This window comes from Ranitomeya variabilis, chromosome 8, assembly GCF_051348905.1.
Source record: "Ranitomeya variabilis isolate aRanVar5 chromosome 8, aRanVar5.hap1, whole genome shotgun sequence".
NCBI lineage: Eukaryota > Metazoa > Chordata > Amphibia > Anura > Dendrobatidae > Ranitomeya > Ranitomeya variabilis.
Window position 1 is genome coordinate 71,766,935 of NC_135239.1, and position 20,986 is coordinate 71,787,920.

Here is a 20,986-nt window from a genome sequence, read left to right on the forward strand (position 1 = left end):
ACCACCTGACGTTGGTGGAACTCGGATACCCAGAGGGAGGCACCTAAGCCAAAGGCTCTGCCCGGAACCAGCTGACGGTACTGGAACCAGGATGGGGAGCAGAAGGTACAAGAGCAAGTGTCTGCGTGGCTTTTGCAGGACACGATGCCGGCTGCACAGCAGGGGAACAGCTGGCGGTGCTGAACCCCACTGACACATTGGCTGGTGTTTTTCTCTGTGCAGCTAGCAGTACCGGGCCCCAACTGGCGGTGTTGGAGCCCGGGGTCAGCAGGAGGAGGAGATGGAGCAGAGTGTAGGCCGAAGCCTGCACTGGCGGCAGCTTTTGGGTCTGTTGTGCCTGCGTGGCAGTTGCAGGACACGTTGCCGGCTGCACAGCAGGGGAACAGCTGGCGGTGCTGAACCCCACTGACACATTGGCTGGTGTTTTTCTCTGTGCAGCTAGCAGTACCGGGCCCCAACTGGCGGTGTTGGAGCCCAGGGCTCTGCAGGGGGAGCAGAGTGTAGGCCGAAGCCTAATCTAACCAATTTCAAAGGTAACCTTTAACCCCCCCTCAGGGGTTACAAAGTAGAAGAGCCACAGCTTATGCAGCAGTAGTGGTGCACAAGTCAAAGGTTGCTCTTTTAATTTGGCTCCTTGCACACGCTGAATGGAACACGTATAACATTTAGCCCTTTATACAGTCAAACTGTGTTGGAGGCGCGAGTTCCCTTTGTAATGAGACGCAGCACAGATGTCAAGAATCCCACCTTGGTGCTGGGTGCAGCCTCCTGAGCGTTGTTATTTGCTGTACAGGAGTCTGCGCTGTCGTGTTATCCCCTGGCCTAGCGCTGTTAGCGCTGCCCATCTTCTGACCTCATTTAATGTTGGCTGGTGCGGTTCGCGATGCCCATGAATCCCAGCCCCGCAGTGTATTGACATAGTTAAAACACTGCGGGGCTGGGATTCATGGCCTGGCGCAGTACATATGTTCGCCTCTCGCTTGGGTTCTTACACCTGCTTCAGACTATGTGGCGTCAGCTGATCCCTTATCGCATGCCACGGCCATGAAGCCGCACAGTCTGAAGAAGGCGGAAGGAGATGAGGGACAGGCGAACTGATGCACTGCTCATGCCCATCAAACACACCCTCGCAGTCCCAAGAAATAAGACACCGAGGGGCGTTGTGTGGGTCAGGGCGGCCGCAGAGGCGCAGGCAGCCAAACAATGATGCCAGAAGACGGGCAGCGCTACCAAGGGGGTTGCAGCGTGTCATTACAAAGGAAAGTCACACCACCGGGACGGTTAAATGGTCACACAGAGGACACATTTTAGACGTGTTTTCCGTTCCACATGTGCGAGGAGAATACGTTTATGAGCCACCTTGCACACATGCAGCATTACCGCTGTACAAGGTGGCCTTAAAAACGTACAAACGCCTGGGGGAGGGGGGACAGGTTCCCTTCAATTTCAGTTCTTGTGTCTGCGTGGCTTTTGCAGGACACGATGCCGGCTGCACAGCAGGGGAACAGCTGGCGGTGCTGAACCCCACTGACACATTGGCTGGTGTTTTTCTCTGTGCAGCTAGCAGTACCGGGCCCCAACTGGCGGTGTTGGAGCCCGGGGTCAGCAGGAGGAGGAGATGGAGCAGAGTGTAGGCCGAAGCCTGCACTGGCGGCAGCTTTGGGTCTGTTGTGCCTGCGTGGCTGTTGCAGGACACGTTGCCGGCTGCACAGCAGGGGAACAGCTGGCGGTGCTGAACCCCACTGACACATTGGCTGGTGTTTTTCTCTGTGCAGCTAGCAGTACCGGGCCCCAACTGGCGGTGTTGGAGCCCAGGGCTCTGCAGGGGGAGCAGAGTGTAGGCCGAAGCCTAATCGAACCAATTTCAAAGGTAACCTTTAACCCCCCTCAGGGGTTACAAAGTAGAAGAGCCACAGCTTATGCAGCAGTAGTGGTGCACAAGTCAAAGGTTGCTCTTTTAATTTGGCTCCTTGCACACGCTGAATGGAACACGTATAACATTTAGCCCTTTATACAGTCAAACTGTGTTGGAGGCGCGAGTTCCCTTTGTAATGAGACGCAGCACAGATGTCAAGAATCCCACCTTGGTGCTGGGTGCAGCCTCCTGAGCGTTGTTGTTTGCTGTACAGGAGTCTGCGCTGTCGTGTTATCCCCTGGCCTAGCGCTGTTAGCGCTGCCCATCTTCTGACCTCATTTAATGTTGGCTGGTGCGGTTCGCGATGCCCATGAATCACAGCCCCGCAGTGTATTGACATAGTTAAAACACTGCGGGGCTGGGATTCATGGCCTGGCGCAGTACATATGTTCGCCTCTCGCTTGGGTTCTTACACCTGCTTCAGACTATGTGGCGTCAGCTGATCCCTTATCGCATGCCACGGCCATGAAGCCGCACAGTCTGAAGAAGGCGGAAGGAGATGAGGGACAGGCGAACTGATGCACTGCTCATGCCCATCAAACACACCCTCGCAGTCCCAAGAAATAAGACACCGAGGGGCGTTGTGTGGGTCAGGGCGGCCGCAGAGGCGCAGGCAGCCAAACAATGATGCCAGAAGACGGGCAGCGCTACCAAGGGGGTTGCAGCGTGTCATTACAAAGGAAAGTCACACCACCGGGACGGTTAAATGGTCACACAGAGGACACATTTTAGACGTGTTTTCCGTTCCACATGTGCGAGGAGAATACGTTTATGAGCCACCTTGCACACATGCAGCATTACCGCTGTACAAGGTGGCCTTAAAAACGTACAAACGCCTGGGGGAGGGGGGACAGGTTCCCTTCAATTTCAGTTCTTGTGTCTGCGTGGCTTTTGCAGGACACGATGCCGGCTGCACAGCAGGGGAACAGCTGGCGGTGCTGAACCCCACTGACACATTGGCTGGTGTTTTTCTCTGTGCAGCTAGCAGTACCGGGCCCCAACTGGCGGTGTTGGAGCCCGGGGTCAGCAGGAGGAGGAGATGGAGCAGAGTGTAGGCCGAAGCCTGCACTGGCGGCAGCTTTGGGTCTGTTGTGCCTGCGTGGCTGTTGCAGGACACGTTGCCGGCTGCACAGCAGGGGAACAGCTGGCGGTGCTGAACCCCACTGACACATTGGCTGGTGTTTTTCTCTGTGCAGCTAGCAGTACCGGGCCCCAACTGGCGGTGTTGGAGCCCAGGGCTCTGCAGGGGGAGCAGAGTGTAGGCCGAAGCCTAATCGAACCAATTTCAAAGGTAACCTTTAACCCCCCCTCAGGGGTTACAAAGTAGAAGAGCCACAGCTTATGCAGCAGTAGTGGTGCACAAGTCAAAGGTTGCTCTTTTAATTTGGCTCCTTGCACACGCTGAATGGAACACGTATAACATTTAGCCCTTTATACAGTCAAACTGTGTTGGAGGCGCGAGTTCCCTTTGTAATGAGACGCAGCACAGATGTCAAGAATCCCACCTTGGTGCTGGGTGCAGCCTCCTGAGCGTTGTTATTTGCTGTACAGGAGTCTGCGCTGTCGTGTTATCCCCTGGCCTAGCGCTGTTAGCGCTGCCCATCTTCTGACCTCATTTAATGTTGGCTGGTGCGGTTCGCGATGCCCATGAATCACAGCCCCGCAGTGTATTGACATAGTTAAAACACTGCGGGGCTGGGATTCATGGCCTGGCGCAGTACATATGTTCGCCTCTCGCTTGGGTTCTTACACCTGCTTCAGACTATGTGGCGTCAGCTGATCCCTTATCGCATGCCACGGCCATGAAGCCGCACAGTCTGAAGAAGGCGGAAGGAGATGAGGGACAGGCGAACTGATGCACTGCTCATGCCCATCAAACACACCCTCGCAGTCCCAAGAAATAAGACACCGAGGGGCGTTGTGTGGGTCAGGGCGGCCGCAGAGGCGCAGGCAGCCAAACAATGATGCCAGAAGACGGGCAGCGCTACCAAGGGGGTTGCAGCGTGTCATTACAAAGGAAAGTCACACCACCGGGACGGTTAAATGGTCACACAGAGGACACATTTTAGACGTGTTTTCCGTTCCACATGTGCGAGGAGAATACGTTTATGAGCCACCTTGCACACATGCAGCATTACCGCTGTACAAGGTGGCCTTAAAAACGTACAAACGCCTGGGGGAGGGGGGACAGGTTCCCTTCAATTTCAGTTCTTGTGTCTGCGTGGCTTTTGCAGGACACGATGCCGGCTGCACAGCAGGGGAACAGCTGGCGGTGCTGAACCCCACTGACACATTGGCTGGTGTTTTTCTCTGTGCAGCTAGCAGTACCGGGCCCCAACTGGCAGTGTTGGAGCCCGGGGTCAGCAGGAGGAGGAGATGGAGCAGAGTGTAGGCCGAAGCCTGCACTGGCGGCAGCTTTTGGGTCTGTTGTGCCTGCGTGGTAGTTGCAGGACACGTTGCCGGCTGCACAGCAGGGGAACAGCTGGCGGTGCTGAACCCCACTGACACATTGGCGAGGTGTTTTTCTCTGTGCAGCTAGCAGTACCGGGCCCCAACTGGCGGTGTTGGAGCCCGGGCTCTGCAGGGGGAGCAGAGTGTAGGCCGAAGCCTGCACTGGAGCAAGTTGAAAGGAAACCTTTAACCCCCCCCCCAGGCGTTTGTAGCTGGAAGAGCCATCGTGTACAGCACTAATGCTGGAAAAGGTAAACTTAGCTCTTTTAATTATGGTCCTTGCAGATGCTGAACCTAACACTTATGAAATGTGTCCCCTCACAGCGTTCAACCGTCCGGTAGGTGGAACTTTCCTTTGTCATGTGACGCAGCACAGCCGTCATTTTTACCCCCTTGTCGCCGTGCGCCGCCTCCTCAGCGTTGTTTGAATCTGTCCCGGAGCCTGCGCTGTTAGGTTACCCCTTGGCCATGCACACATTTTGCGCTGCCCGTCTTCTGACATCATTTGCTGTCAGGCTGGCTGCGCCTGTGCGGGTGCGCTGTCCGAGATTCAGCCTCGCGGTGTCGTCTAATGTAATCCCACCGCGGGTCTGGGATCCGTGTCCATGCGCAGTGCATATCCTCGCCTCTCACACCCCTCCCAACGGCTTCTTAAGACTGTGCGGTGTCACGGCCGTGGCATGCTATTAGGGATCAGCTGACACCGAACAGTCTGAAGAAGCCGTAGGGAGGGGAGTGAGAGGCGAGGATATGCACTGCGCATGGACACGGATCCCAGGCCCGCGGTGGGATTACATTAGACGACACCGCGAGGCTGAATCTCGGACAGCGCACCCGCACAGGCGCAGCCAGCCTGACAGCAAATGATGTCAGAAGACGGGCAGCGCAAAATGTGTGCATGGCCAAGGGGTAACCTAACAGCGCAGGCTCCGGGACAGATTCAAACAACGCTGAGGAGGCGGCGCACGGCGACAAGGGGGTAAAAATGACGGCTGTGCTGCGTCACATGACAAAGGAAAGTTCCACCTACCGGACGGTTGAACGCTGTGAGGGGACACATTTCATAAGTGTTAGGTTCAGCATCTGCAAGGAGCACCACGAAAAGAGGCACTTTTTCCCTTTGCATCATTACTGCTGCACAAGGTGGCTCCTTCAGTAACAAACGCCTGGGGGGGGGGGGGGACAGGTTCCCTTAAATTTAACTTGTTGTGCCTGCGTGGCGGTCGCAGTACACGTTGCCGTATACACAGCAGGGGAACAGCTGACGTTACTGAACCCCAATAACAGAGGAGGGACTGTTGACTGTGCGTACAGCACTTCTGGACGGCAACTGGCGGTGTTGGAGCCCAGGGACAGGTGGAGGAGGAGGTAGGAGGAGGTAGGAGGGATTGCCACACACACAGCTGGGGAACAGCTGACGTTACTGAACCCCAATAACAGAGGAGGGACTGTTGACTGTGCGTACAGCACTTCTGGACGGCAACTGGCGGTGTTGGAGCCCAGGGACAGGTGGAGGAGGAGGAGGTTGGAGGAGGTAGGAGGGATTGCCACACACACAGCAGGGGAACAGCTGACGTTACTGAACCCCAATAACAGAGGAGGGACTGTTGACTGTGCGTACAGCACTTCTGGACGGCAACTGGCGGTGTTGGAGCCCAGGGACAGGTGGAGGAGGAGGTAGGAGGAGGTAGGAGGGATTGCCACACACACAGCTGGGGAACAGCTGACGTTACTGAACCCCAATAACAGAGGAGGGACTGTTGACTGTGCGTACAGCACTTCTGGACGGCAACTGGCGGTGTTGGAGCCCAGGGACAGGTGGAGGAGGAGGAGGTTGGAGGAGGTTGGAGGAGGTAGGAGGGATTGCCACACACACAGCAGGGGAACAGCTGACGTTACTGAACCCCAATAACAGAGGAGGGACTGTTGACTGTGCGTACAGCACTTCTGGACGGCAACTGGCGGTGTTGGAGCCCAGGGACAGGTGGAGGAGGAGGTAGGAGGAGGTAGGAGGGATTGCCACACACACAGCAGGGGAACAGCTGACGTTACTGAACCCCAATAACAGAGGAGGGACTGTTGACTGTGCGTACAGCACTTCTGGACGGCAACTGGCGGTGTTGGAGCCCAGGGACAGGTGGAGGAGGAGGTAGGAGGAGGTAGGAGGGATTGCCACACACACAGCTGGGGAACAGCTGACGTTACTGAACCCCAATAACAGAGGAGGGACTGTTGACTGTGCGTACAGCACTTCTGGACGGCAACTGGCGGTGTTGGAGCCCAGGGACAGGTGGAGGAGGAGGAGGTTGGAGGAGGTAGGAGGGATTGCCACACACACAGCAGGGGAACAGCTGACGTTACTGAACCCCAATAACAGAGGAGGGACTGTTGACTGTGCGTACAGCACTTCTGGACGGCAACTGGCGGTGTTGGAGCCCAGGGACAGGTGGAGGAGGAGGTAGGAGGAGGTAGGAGGGATTGCCACACACACAGCTGGGGAACAGCTGACGTTACTGAACCCCAATAACAGAGGAGGGACTGTTGACTGTGCGTACAGCACTTCTGGACGGCAACTGGCGGTGTTGGAGCCCAGGGACAGGTGGAGGAGGAGGTAGGAGGAGGTAGGAGGGATTGCCACACACACAGCAGGGGAACAGCTGACGTTACTGAACCCCAATAACAGAGGAGGGACTGTTGACTGTGCGTACAGCACTTCTGGACGGCAACTGGCGGTGTTGGAGCCCAGGGACAGGTGGAGGAGGAGGAGGTTGGAGGAGGTTGGAGGAGGTAGGAGGGATTGCCACACACACAGCAGGGGAACAGCTGACGTTACTGAACCCCAATAACAGAGGAGGGACTGTTGACTGTGCGTACAGCACTTCTGGACGGCAACTGGCGGTGTTGGAGCCCAGAGACAGGTGGAGGAGGAGGTAGGAGGAGGTAGGAGGGATTGCCACACACACAGCAGGGGAACAACTGACGTTACTGAACCCCAATAACAGAGGAGGGACTGTTGACTGTGCGTACAGCACTTCTGGACGGCAACTGGCGGTGTTGGAGCCCAGGGACAGGTGGAGGAGGAGGAGGTTGGAGGAGGTAGGAGGGATTGCCACACACACAGCAGGGGAACAGCTGACGTTACTGAACCCCAATAACAGAGGAGGGACTGTTGACTGTGCGTACAGCACTTCTGGACGGCAACTGGCGGTGTTGGAGCCCAGGGACAGGTGGAGGAGGAGGAGGTTGGAGGAGGGATTGCCACACACACAGCAGGGGAACAGCTGACGTTACTGAACCCCAATAACAGAGGAGGGACTGTTGACTGTGCGTACAGCACTTCTGGACGGCAACTGGCGGTGTTGGAGCCCAGGGACAGGTGGAGGAGGAGGTAGGAGGAGGTAGGAGGGATTGCCACACACACAGCTGGGGAACAGCTGACGTTACTGAACCCCAATAACAGAGGAGGGACTGTTGACTGTGCGTACAGCACTTCTGGATGGCAACTGGCGGTGTTGGAGCCCAGGGACAGGTGGAGGAGGAGGTAGGAGGAGGTAGGAGGGATTGCCACACACACAGCAGGGGAACAGCTGACGTTACTGAACCCCAATAACAGAGGAGGGACTGTTGACTGTGCGTACAGCACTTCTGGACGGCAACTGGCGGTGTTGGAGCCCAGGGACAGGTGGAGGAGGAGGAGGTTGGAGGAGGTTGGAGGAGGTAGGAGGGATTGCCACACACACAGCAGGGGAACAGCTGACGTTACTGAACCCCAATAACAGAGGAGGGACTGTTGACTGTGCGTACAGCACTTCTGGACGGCAACTGGCGGTGTTGGAGCCCAGGGACAGGTGGAGGAGGAGGAGGTTGGAGGAGGGATTGCCACACACAGCAGGGGAACAGCTGACGTTACTGAACCCCAATAACAGAGGAGGGACTGTTGACTGTGCGTACAGCACTTCTGGACGGCAACTGGCGGTGTTGGAGCCCAGGGACAGGTGGAGGAGGAGGTAGGAGGAGGTAGGAGGGATTGCCACACACACAGCAGGGGAACAGCTGACGTTACTGAACCCCAATAACAGAGGAGGGACTGTTGACTGTGCGTACAGCACTTCTGGACGGCAACTGGCGGTGTTGGAGCCCAGGGACAGGTGGAGGAGGAGGAGGTTGGAGGAGGTTGGAGGAGGGATTGCCACACACACAGCAGGGGAACAGCTGACGTTACTGAACCCCAATAACAGAGGAGGGACTGTTGACTGTGCATACAGCACTTCTGGACGGCAACTGGCGGTGTTGGAGCCCAGGGACAGGTGGAGGAGGAGGAGGAGGTTGGAGGAGGTAGGAGGGATTGCCACACACACAGCAGGGGAACAGCTGACGTTACTGAACCCCAATAACAGAGAAGGGACTGTTGACTGTGCGTACAGCACTTCTGGACGGCAACTGGCGGTGTTGGAGCCCAGGGACAGGTGGAGGAGGAGGAGGTTGGAGGAGGTTGGAGGAGGTAGGAGGGATTGCCACACACACAGCAGGGGAACAGCTGACGTTACTGAACCCCAATAACAGAGGAGGGACTGTTGACTGTGCGTACAGCACTTCTGGACGGCAACTGGCGGTGTTGGAGCCCAGGGACAGGTGGAAAAGCAGAGGAACACAATGTAGGCCGAAGCCTGAGAAAGTCGAAAGGGAACCTTTAACCCCCCCCCAAGGCGTTTGTAGCTGAAAGAGCCAGCTTGTGCAGCACAAAAGATGCAAAAGGAAAAGGTGGCTCTTTTCATCATGCTCCTTGCAAACACAGAACTAAACACTTATAAAATGTGTCCCCTGCAACCGTAAAACCGTCCCGGAGGTGGGACTTTCCTTCGTAATGTGACGCAGCACAGCCGTCATTCCTACCCCCCCGGCGCCGCGCACCGGCTCCTCAGCGTTGGTTTATTCCGTCCCGGAGCCTGCGCTGTTATGTTATCCCGTGGCCAGGCACACTTAGCGCTGCCCGTCTTCTGGCATCATTTGGTGTCAGGATGGCTGCGCCTGTGCGGCCGCGCTGGCAGAGAGCCCGCCTCGCAGTGTCTTCTGATTTAATCCCACTGGGGGCCTGGGATCCATGGACATGCGCAGTGCATATCCTCGCCTCTCACTCCCCTCCCTACGGCTTCTTAAGACTGTGCGGTGTCACGGCCGTGGCATGCTATTAGGGACCAGCTGACACCGAACAGTCTGAAGAAGCCATAGGGAAATGAGTGAGAGGTGGAGGTTCAGATATGCACTGCGCATGTCCATGGATCCCAGGCCCCCAGTGGGATTAAATCAGAAGACACTGCGAGGCGGGCTCTCTGCCAGCGCGGCCGCACAGGCGCAGCCATCCTGACACCAAATGATGCCAGAAGACGGGCAGCGCTAAGTGTGCCTGGCCACGGGATAACATAACAGCGCAGGCTCCGGGACGGAATAAAACAACGCTGAGGAGCCGGTGCGCGGCGCCGTGGGGGTAGGAATGACGGCTGTGCTGCGTCACATTACGAAGGAAAGTCCCACCTCCGGGACGGTTTTACGGTATCAGTGGACACATTTTATAAGTGTTAAGTTCTGCGTGTGCAAGGAGCTAAACAAAAATAGCTACCTTTTCCTTGTGCAGCATTACTGCTGCACAAGGTGGCTCTTTCAGTAACAAACGCCTTGGGGGGGGGGGGGGGACAGATTCCCTTACATTTCAGTTGTTGTGTCAGCGTGGCGGTCGCATGACACATTGCCGGCTACACAGCTGGGGATCAGCTGACGTTACTGAAACCCAATAACACTGGGTCGTATGTTTTGACTGTGCAGACGGCACTTCTGAGCCTCAACTGGCGGTGTTGGAGCACAGGAATTTAAGTTCAGGTGGTAGAAAGATGAACACAACAGGAGACCTGGATAACGTATACAGTGACCTAATTATTTAATCAGGAGGAGGAGTGGCAAATTCCTGCGAGATCCAGGCCTTGTTCATTTTCAGGAAAGTAAGCCGGTCAACGTTATCGGAGGATAGTCGCATGCGACGGTCAGTTAGTACACCACCTGCAGCACTAAAGACACGTTCCGATAATACACTGGCCGCAGGGCAAGACAGCACCTCCAATGCATACTGGCTTAGCTCTGGCCATGTATCCAGCTTTGAGACCCAAAACTTGAAAGGGGAAGAGCCGTCTGGGAGTACAGCAAGAGGGCAAGACATGTAGTCTGTCACCATCTGACGGAACCGTTGCCTCCTGCTGACTGGAGCCGTCTGTGATGGTGTAGACTTTTGTGGGGGGCACAGAAAACTGTGCCACAGTTGGGCCATACTGGTCTTGCCTTGGGCAGAGGCACTGCTTCTGCTCCCTCTTTGTGCAGAGCCTCCTCCACTGCCTGGACGCACTGAGCTGCTTTGTAATGCACTAGCAGCACTTCTCTCAGTTGGAATGGAGAAGATGATGGAATTGACCAGTGTGTCTTGGTACTCCCGCATTTTTCGCTCCCGGTTCAACGGTGTGATGAGGCTTTCTACGTTGTCCCGGTAGCGAGGATCGAGGAGGGTGAACACCCAATAATCAGACATGTTGAGAATGTGGGCGATGCGGCGGTCGTTTCTCAGGCACTGCAGCATGTAATCCACCATGTGCTGCAGACTGCCAACTGCCCAAGAAACGCTGTCCCCTGCTGGAGGCGTGATCTCTGCCCGCTCGTCATCACCCCACCCTCGCTGTACACACTGAGTACTGGACAATTCGGTAACTCCCTCCTCTGGACGGACGTCTTTCTCCTCCATTGACTCCTCCTCATCCTTCTCACAAACTGTCCCCTGCCTACGCGTTTGTGAGGAACCACGTGGCGCTGACTGTCCAGAAGATGATGGAAATGGTGAATCCTCATCCTCCACCTCTTCCACAACATCATCCCTTAGCGCTTGCAGTGATTTTTCAAGCAGGCAGATAAGGGGGACAGTCATGCTGACTAGTGCATCATCTGCACTCGCCATCCGCGTGGAATAATCAAAGGGACGCAAAACCTGGCAGACGTCATTCATAGTGGCCCACTCTGTTGTTGTGAAGTCTGTACGGCGCTGACTGCGACTTCTTTGCGCCTGAAGCAGCCGGTACTCCATTACAGCTTGCTGCTGCTCACACAACCGCTCCAACATATGTAACGTGGAATTCCACCTGGTAGGTAGGTCACATATGATGCGATGTTCCGGCAGGCGGTGTCGGCGCTGCAGAGCCGCAATGCGCGCTTTTGCCGTGCTGGAACGCCGCAAGTGAGCACACTCTAGGCGGACCTTGTGCAGCAGTGCATCAAGATCCGGATAGTCCCTCAAAAAGCTCTGCACGACCAAATTGAGCACATGTGCCAGACATGGGATGTGAGTGAGGTTGCCGAGGCCCAGAGCTGCCACCAGATTTCGGCCATTATCACACACTACCATGCCTGGCTGGAGATTCGCTGGCACAAACCACACATCGCTCTCCTGCTTGATGGCATTCCAGAGCTCCTGCGCTGTGTGGCTACGATTCCCCAAAAAAATTAATTTCAACACGGCCTGTTGACGTTTGGCCACGGCTGTGCTCATGTCGGTCGTAACAGGTACACGTTCATCACGGGTCCATGTGGAGGTGGACTGTGACGGCTCCTGCAGCGATGATTCTGAGGAACTGGTGTAAGAGGAGGAGTCAATGCGTACAGAATGGATTCCTGCAATCCTTGGAGTGGGCAGGACACGTCCTGCGCCACTCGCACGGTCTGTACCTGGCTCAACGACATTAACCCAATGGGCAGTGAGGGAAAGGTATCGCCCCTGTCCATGTTGACTGGTCCACGCATCGGTGGTGAGGTGGACCTTGCTACTGACGGCGTTCAGAAGCGCGTGTTTTATGTGTCCCTCCACATGCTTGTGCAGGGCAGGGACGGCTTGCCTGCTGAAGTAAAAGCGGCTGGGCACATTGTACTGTGGGACTGCCAATGACATCAAGTCACGGAAGCTGTCAGTCTCCACCAGCCTGAATGACAGCATTTCCAGTGACAGCAGTTTGGCAATGCCTGCAGTCAGAGCCTGTGCTCGTGGGTGGTTTGACGAGAAAGGCCGCCTTTTCTCCCATGCCTGTACTACCGATGGCTGTAGACTGGGCTGGGAGTGTGTGGATGACTGGGAAAGTGGTGCTGCGGGTGGAATTACAGCGGGTCTCTGGACAACAGGGCCAGAGGTTCTTCCACGGCGATCCTGGGAGGAAGCCGAACCAGCTGCGTGTGAGCTAGAGGAAGAGGCAACACGAGCTGAAGAGGTGGTAGCTGCCGCTGTTGGTTGGCCTACCTCTTCAGTGTGTTTTTCTAACTCCGCCGGGTGCCTGTTGCGCACATGTTTCCACATGTTGGAGGTATTGAGGTTGCTGACATTTTTCCCTCTTTTGACTTTTTGATGACACACGTTGCATCTGACATAGCAAATGTCATCTGCAACTGTGTCAAAAAAGGACCAGGCACTGCAAGTCTTGGGAGCGCCCTTTTTGGCTTTTGGAAGAGACATGCTCCTAACGGGTGCCAAAGCGGAGGCTGCAGGATCCGCGGTCTTCCCCCTCCCTCTCCCTCTTTGGGCCGTACGGGGAATCTCTTCCTCAGAGCTGCTCCCACCACCTTCCTGTCCCTCACGCCAAGATGGGTCGAGGACCTCATCATCTACACTACCCTCTGCCCCCAACTGCTCCTCCTGGGTAGTCTCAGCAGCAGAGCACGCACCAGTAAGTGGCACCTGAGTGTCATCATCAGCTGATGCGGCCTGCGATGTGGTGACCGGAGCCACTGGCCCACCCGCCTCTTCAGAGGAAGACAGAAAAAGCTGTTGGGCATCACTGCACCCTGCCTCTTCTTCCATTTCTCCAATGCTGCTTGGCTGGCCCCCTGTTTCCAAGCCAAGAGATTCAGAGAACAGAAGTAGAGACGGCTCCTGTCCTGGGCTCTCTGTCTGCCTGGGCAATTTGGCAGGTGGTGAAGAGACAGATGGCTGCTCTCCAGTGCTCTGTGTCTGAGAGGATGTGGCACTAATGGAAGTTGATGCATTAGCTGCCATCCATCCGACAACAGCTTCAATTTGGTCTTGACGCAGCAGCGGTGTACGACGCTCTGACACAAAGCTGCGCATGAACGACTGTTGCCTGGTGAAAGTGGGTGCTGATGAGTCACCGGTGCCCGCAGCAGGCACAGAATCCCCACGTCCCCTCCCTGCTCCGCGCCCACGCCCACGTGCCTTACTCACTGCCTTCTTCATCTTGGTTGACTGATAAAGATAAGCAGAAAAGTACTAACGGATTTGTGTGCTTATTCCTCAGCAACTCCTCCTAACAGGTATAAGAAACACTAATTTTCTAAAGTGTGGACTAGACTTTAATATGAGCTAATGTGGCCTACAGAAATGTAAAGTGGTGTCACTGGTGTGTTTGGTGAACTTTATTATTTATTTCTTTTTTGGGGGCTGAACTGACAACAGATAGAGCTGCAGTCACACAGAGACCGTGCAGACAGCCGTAAACGGCGCTGCAAGGCCCAAAAACCCTCCTCTACTTTATCCTATGTAGTGTTTTTCCACAAATTAGCTGGAGACGGGTGGAAAGACACTAATAGGATTTTTTTAAATTAATTAGCAGCAGACTACACTACTTGAAAAAAAATTTAAAATTGATTTGGCGGTATGACGCAGTGAACAACCCTGAGCTGGAGACAACCAGGCTACGGCTGCTCACAGACTACAGGGCGAGCTGCAGTCACACGGAGACCGTGCAGACAGCCGTAAACGGCGCTGCAAGGCCCAAAAACCCTCCTCTACTTTATCCTATGTAGTGTTTTTCCACAAATTAGCTGGAGACGGGTGGAAAGACACTAATAGGATTTTTTTGAATAAATTAGCAGCAGACTACACTACTTGAAAAAAAAAAAAAAAAAAAGAACAGTATGAGGCAATGAACCACCCTCCCTGAACTGAATACAACCAGCTATGGATGGCCTATGTGGCTGCACTCAGACTAGAGAGTGGGCTGCACTCACACACACACACACACACACAGACCTTGCAGATCGCTGTGAAAACAGCGCTACAAGGCAAAAGCAAGGTGAATAGTAGGTGAACACAGCGGTTGCTAAATTAGCCTTTGGAAAGCACAAAGAAGCAAATCGCTATCTCTAAACTGTCCCTCAGTCAGCAAACAGCGTCCTGTCACTAACTGAATTCACAGCAGAGTGATCGGAAAATGGCGCCAGCGACTTTTAAACTGCATCATGACATCATTTCAGCAGCCAATCACAGCCTTGCCAGTAGTTTCATGCCCTCCATGCTAAACAGGATGTGCCCACACTTGGAATCATTCTCATTGGCTGAATTTCGGAATTTTGAATCTGGGAACTTCCGATTCCGGTATCCGATACGCGGCAAGTATCGGAATCCCGGTATCGGAATTCCGATACCGCTAGTATCGGCCGATACCCGATACTTGCGGTATCGGAATGCTCAACACTAGTAAATACAGATTAAACATTCATTTTCAGAAACCTGCAGAAAAAAAACAATAACCTACAAGTGGCGCCACAACCTCAAGACGTTTTTTAGCCTCTACTTATCAAACCAATTTATTGTATTACCAAACTACATATATAAATACCTCTCTGTGTTCATCATCTCATTAAATACATTAACATTTGACCAGCTTGATTTTCCTGAAATTGCCTGCACCCCCGACAACCAATGTGCGAAAATTTTGCACGGGCCAACTAGTTTATCAATTGTCCTACGTTTCTTTTACAGTTTGTTATGAAAAAAACAAATGTGTCATAATACACAACTGTTGATGCGTCTTTCCAGTCTAGCAGGTCTAACATGTGTATTTTGGTTTTTTTTTAAGCGAGCGTTGGATACTCCCGAGGTCCATCATGAACGGTTACTACCAGTCTCTGTCCTTGGTTTTCTTGTAAACCTTATTGGAATATTTGTGTTCCAGCATGGCGGGGGTCATGGGCACTCACATGATGGCGGTATGTTATTCCATTTTTAGTTTTTCTAACTTTACCTAAAAAGTGTTGATATTATGTGACTTATAATCCCGTTCTCATAGGCGAGTTCTGTGCCGATACCATTTCTGTAGCAGATAGAGATTTGCTTTTGCTTAGTGAGGCAGCAGCGCAAGTCTAACATCCTGTCCTAATAGTCTGCTATGTAGCGCTACAGCGCTGGGGTCAAATCCCACCAAGGACAACATCTCAAGGAGCTTGTATGTTCTCCCCGTGTTTGATTGTCCTTCTTCCAGGTTCTCCGGTTTCCTCCTACAATCCAAAGACATAATGATAGGGAATCCAGATTGTGAGCCCCATCGGGGACAGTGTTTTATAACTGGGTAAAGTACTATAAATGTCAGCACATGTCAAACTGATGACTCTTCAGTCCAGGCTGTTGAAAGATTCTTAAATGTGTGTAACATTCTTCTTTTTTAGGTCATGGGCACAGTCATTCTTTATTTAATGGTTCCTTGAGTCAAGGGCATAGCCATAGTGGAAGTCATGGGCACAGCCATGCGGGTGGGCATGGCCACAGCCACGGAGGGGATCATGGCCACAGTCATGGAGGGGATCATGGCCACAGTCATGGAGGGGATCATGGCCATAAACATGGACATGGTTATGGGTCCTCTTGTCCAGGTACGATACATTTGTGTTATGTATTGTTTGGTCTTTTATATTTTCCATAAAGTCATGTTCTCCTGGGTCAAAGGGGGTTTTCTACCATAGTAAGTGATGGTATACAGGGGTTAGCAATGAAGAAGCCCCCTCTCTACTAATGCAGAATTATATAATTGCAATAAGCATTGCAAGTTTCGAAATAAAATCGTTCCTACAGTTTTCATATTTTTCCCCATAAATCAGCCATTCAAGTGAATGTGATAAACTTTAACTTTAATAGAGAAAAATGTCTCTTCCCACTTATCAATCACTAATACACCCCCCCCCCCCCAAACGCACACTGGTTAAATCTTTAATCCCTTAACCCCCGGAGCTTTTTTTGGTTTTGCCTTTTCGTCTTTCACTCCCATCCTTCCCAGAGCCATAGCTTTTTTTATTTTTCCGTCAATATGGCCATGTGAGGGCTTGTTTATTTTTTGCGGGACGAGTTGTACTTTTGAACGACACCATTGGTTTTACCATGTCGCGTGCTAGAAAAGGTGAAAAAAATTCCAAGTGCGGTTAAATTGCAAAAAAAGTGCAATCCCACATTTGTTTTTTGTTTTAGCTTTTTTGCTAGGTTCACTAAATGCTAAAACTGACCTGCCATTATGATTCTCCAGGTCATTATGAGTTCATAGACACCTAACATGTCTAGGTTACATTTTATCTAAGTGGTGAAAACAAAATTCCAAAGTTTTCCTAAAAAAAAATAAATAAATAATAAAATTGTGCAATATTCCGATACCCGTAGTGTCTCCATTTTTCGTGATCTGGGGTCGGGTGAGGGCTTATTTTTTGTGTGCCGAGCTGGCGTTTTTAATGATACTATTTTGGTGCAGATAAGCTCTTTTCATCATCTGTTACTGCATTTTAATGCAATGTTGCGGCAACCAAAAAATGTAATTCAGGCGTTTCGATTTTTTTTCTCACTACGTCGTTTAGCAATCAGGTTAATCCTTTTTTTTTATTGATTGGGCGATTCTGAATGCGGCGATACCAAATATGTGCATGTTTGATTTTTTTTTTTTTTTTATATTATTGTTTTATTTTGAGTGGGGCGAAATAGAGGGGATTTAAACTTTTATATATATATTTTTAAAACTATTATTCCTTAAGTTTTGGCATGCTTCAATAGCCTCCATGTGAGGCTAGAAGCTGCCACAACTTGATCGTCTCTGCTACATAGACGTGATGCTCAGATCGCCTCTATGTAGCAGAATTCCTGCATTGCTATGTGCTCTGACCACAGGGTGGCGCTCATAGCAATCTGGTTGTCATGTCGACGCACCGATGACCCCTGATCATGTGATGGGGGTCAGTGGTGCGTATATTTCCGTCCCTATGGCCGGAAGCATGCGTTAAATGCTGCTTTCAGTTTGACAGCAGCATTTAACTAGTTAATAGGCGCAGGCGGATCGCGATTCAGCCCGCGCCTATTGCGGGCACATGTCAGCTGACATGTCCCGGCTTTGATTCGGGCTCACCGCCGGAGCCTACATCAAAGCGGGGTACTGCCATCGGATGTACTATTCCGTCCCATGGCAGAAAGGGGTTAATTCTGTCTTCACTGCCACCTATAGAAGTCTATGGAGATTGGTAGGGAGAGAATCTGAAGAAAGTCAGCACTCCGTTCTCCTCGGTTCAATATCTAACTAAGGAGTTGTATTCTGAAGCGCGTTAGGTTGTGTTATTATTTTACTGTCATTTTTGCACACGGATTTCCAATAAAGTATTGAACCGGGCCAACCGAGCGCCAACTTCTTCTTTTTGGGTACATTCCCTCGCCAGCTCAGACTGCCGTGCACCCAGGGTGTTATTGATGCTGGTGTGGTGACCGGTCACTGCTCATATTTGTACCGGTGACTTGGACCTGCAGTCAGAGATTGTGCCGGACAGGCCAGCCGCTAGCCCAAACTGTCTCAGTCAGCATTTTAGCCTTCCCCAGCAATTAGAAATCCAGGAGGCTGAGCAGCGGTGTGCTCCTGAAAAGCCAAATTGATACAATCCCTTTAAATAATTGGCAACACAGTTTGCTGTATTGTGCCTTAGACATTTTTCTAATATACTGTATGCGATATTTAAAGGGATATTCCCATCTCCAACATCCTATCCCAATATGTAGTAGGTGTAAAAATAATATTTACCAACATGTAGAAATGTAGTATAGTTCTTCTGATTTGCTATGTTGCCAGCTCCATGTGCAGGGCATTACAATGGTTACAACCACTCATAGTCTACAGTTAGTTGTAAGCATGGATGCCTAAGCTACAGCAATGCCCTGCACATGGAGTAAGCGACATAGTAAATCAGAAGAACTATACTTCATGTCAAATTAGATGTATTTGCTAATATTATTACTACACCTTCTACATATTGAGATAGGATCTTGGAGGTGGGAATACCTCTTTTTAATTTTTTGGGTTCTATAAGATTCCGGTTTTGGGGTTTTTTTTTATCTTAAAGCGTCTTATAAAATTGAAAATGACCATCATTACTATCAGTAGATTCTTCATAAACCGTAAAATTGGTGTCATTCATGTTATACAAGTGGACGCTATAATCACCGCTGACCTAAATTCCTGTTAGGACATTATATATAAGACTGACGTGTGTTCTACTTGTAGATGAACCACCGGAGGAGCAGAGAGGGTCCAGCAAGCAGATTTTAGAAGGTAAGAGGGCATAATACACCAGAAGAGATTCCTGACAAGTACTTTATCTTAAGAACTGGAGAAACCGATAAAAATGCCCCTTGGTGCAGTAGAGCGCCCGATGCCCAAAACCAACATGGAGGAAACTGTGCAGGAGGAGGAAATGCAAATGGGGAAAAAGAAGCCGTTGTGTTAAAGGGATATGTACAACCCACAGGAAAGTAAAAGAGAAACTTAGGCACTCAACTTTTGTGGAGCTTTTTTTGCAGTTTATTGTAGTCATCAAATAATATTTGATATTATTTGATCACTACAATAGTCAATAGTGACTGATTTGATCAAAGTAGTTCAAATTTATGAATCATTGTGCACCATTTGAGACATTTGGCTCCAATAACCACAAATTCCTCCTGTAAGGTTACTGGCAGTAAAAAGGCTACTCTAAGATTTTTCGCCAATTTCTGCTGCATAAAGGAAAGTGGTTATGTAAAAGTTGGGATTGAAAAGTCCGTTGTGTAACTGCAGATGTCCAGCAGAGGGCAGCAGAGCACCAGTGTACAAGTTACTTTGGTTTCTTGCTTGAATTTTGCTAAAAAGAAGGGATTCCCAGCCCCGACATGTGAATGCCAGCAGCTTTCTATTTATTTATTTATTTATTGTAAATGGCTATGTAGATGCTCATAAAATGTAGTGTTTACCTTTTTTTATTATTTATCCCAACTTTGTCACATCTCACCCTTTTCCCCCTCCGAACACAATGGATTCAACTCATTGACTATCTCATTCCAGAATTCTGTCGTAAAGCTGTGAAAGGCTCACAAAATGAACTAAACTTTGCGACTTTTGACATCTTCAGAAATCAGGCCATCTGTAGACATTTGATGCTGGAGAGTTTCATGACAATCTTGTTCCATCTTGTAGCTCTCCAAGTTTTACAAATGCGGACCTGATGTGTTCATCCCACATCATCTTCATTAATATGGTCCCTGAAAATGCATCTCTTATACACACATATGTCAGCTCATGGAGTATTCACAGTGTAGTATATTTGTAAGAATACAGGTGAAGACCCTCTGATTTACATTGTGAAGGACCCTAACTCCTTCTTTCCTTACAGGAGTATTTTTGCACATTGTGGCGGACGCGCTGGGGAGTGTCGGTGTGATCATCTCCACTATCCTGATGCAGCGGTATGGATGGATGATTGCAGACCCTATATGCTCCATGCTTATCGCTTTGCTCATCTTTGTCAGGTGAGTGCGGAATAATGTCTCTTATTATTGCCTGATGATCCCAGCATGAGTGTATATAACAGTCTTTATACCGCCCTCCGGTGCAGACATGTTATCTGCGCTATCTCTACCAAATGGGTACATGCGATAATCCAGAAACTCGGGATATCTGTGCTCACCCTTCTAACCTTGCCTACCTGAAAAATCGGGGATCTGGTTTTAAATTCAAGTTCAATAATTGTAATTATTTGATTGTTAGTCATACAATACCTTTTTGCTCTCATTTATGCAATAAATGGATTTTGCAATCTGTAAATAAGTAACCTGACATGTAGTATGTATAATATATTGTATATGTAATATATATGAAATTGGCAGGATTCAATCTTGTGGCTTCTTCAGAAACAGAAAGTGCTGCCTGTCGGCGTGCAGTCACACTTGTGTGGGTCTCAGTTCCTTCTTCTTTGCATGTAATCTGCTTTCTAATGCCCAGTTCTGGTAAATGAATGGGGAGAGTTGTACCAACACCTGCATGTCTTCTCTGTGCTAAAGGAAGGTAGATCCACCTTGAATTATAGCTAAACTTCCATGTATAATGTCTCCTGTGTAGACCCTCTGTACCTGCAGTACCTGATTACACAGGTCATAGGTAGTGATGAGCGAATATACTCGTTACTCGAGATTTCCAGAGCACGCTCAGGGGTCCTCCGAGTATTTGTAAGTGTTCGGAGATTTAGTTTTCATCACTGCAGCTGAATGATTTACAGCTATTAGCCAGGCTGAGTACATGTGGGGGTACCTGGTTGCTAGGGAATCCCCACATGTACTTATGCTGGCTAACAGATGTAAATCATTCAGCTGCTGTAAGGAAAACGAAATCTCTGAGCACTGAGAAATACTCGGATGACCCCCGAGCGTGCTCAGGAAATCTCAAGCAGCGAGTATATTTGCTCATCACTAGTCATAGGGTCTTGGGGCCGAGCATGCCCCTTCACAGTCCCTGCAGCTTTCACCAGTCGATCCACAGGAGA

General features: G+C 51.1%; 1 protein-coding gene across 1 annotated transcript in view; it reads left to right on the forward strand.

Annotated features, from left to right (window-relative positions):
• SLC30A7 (solute carrier family 30 member 7) overlaps nt 1-20,986 on the forward strand; it is a 49,968-nt gene that overhangs the window by 20,211 nt on the left and 8,771 nt on the right. The window contains exons 5-8 of the mRNA XM_077277245.1: nt 15,259-15,388; nt 15,845-16,048; nt 18,697-18,744; nt 19,841-19,976. Coding sequence (XP_077133360.1) covers nt 15,259-15,388; nt 15,845-16,048; nt 18,697-18,744; nt 19,841-19,976 — 518 coding nt within the window. The remainder of the gene's footprint in view (nt 1-15,258; nt 15,389-15,844; nt 16,049-18,696; nt 18,745-19,840; nt 19,977-20,986) is intronic.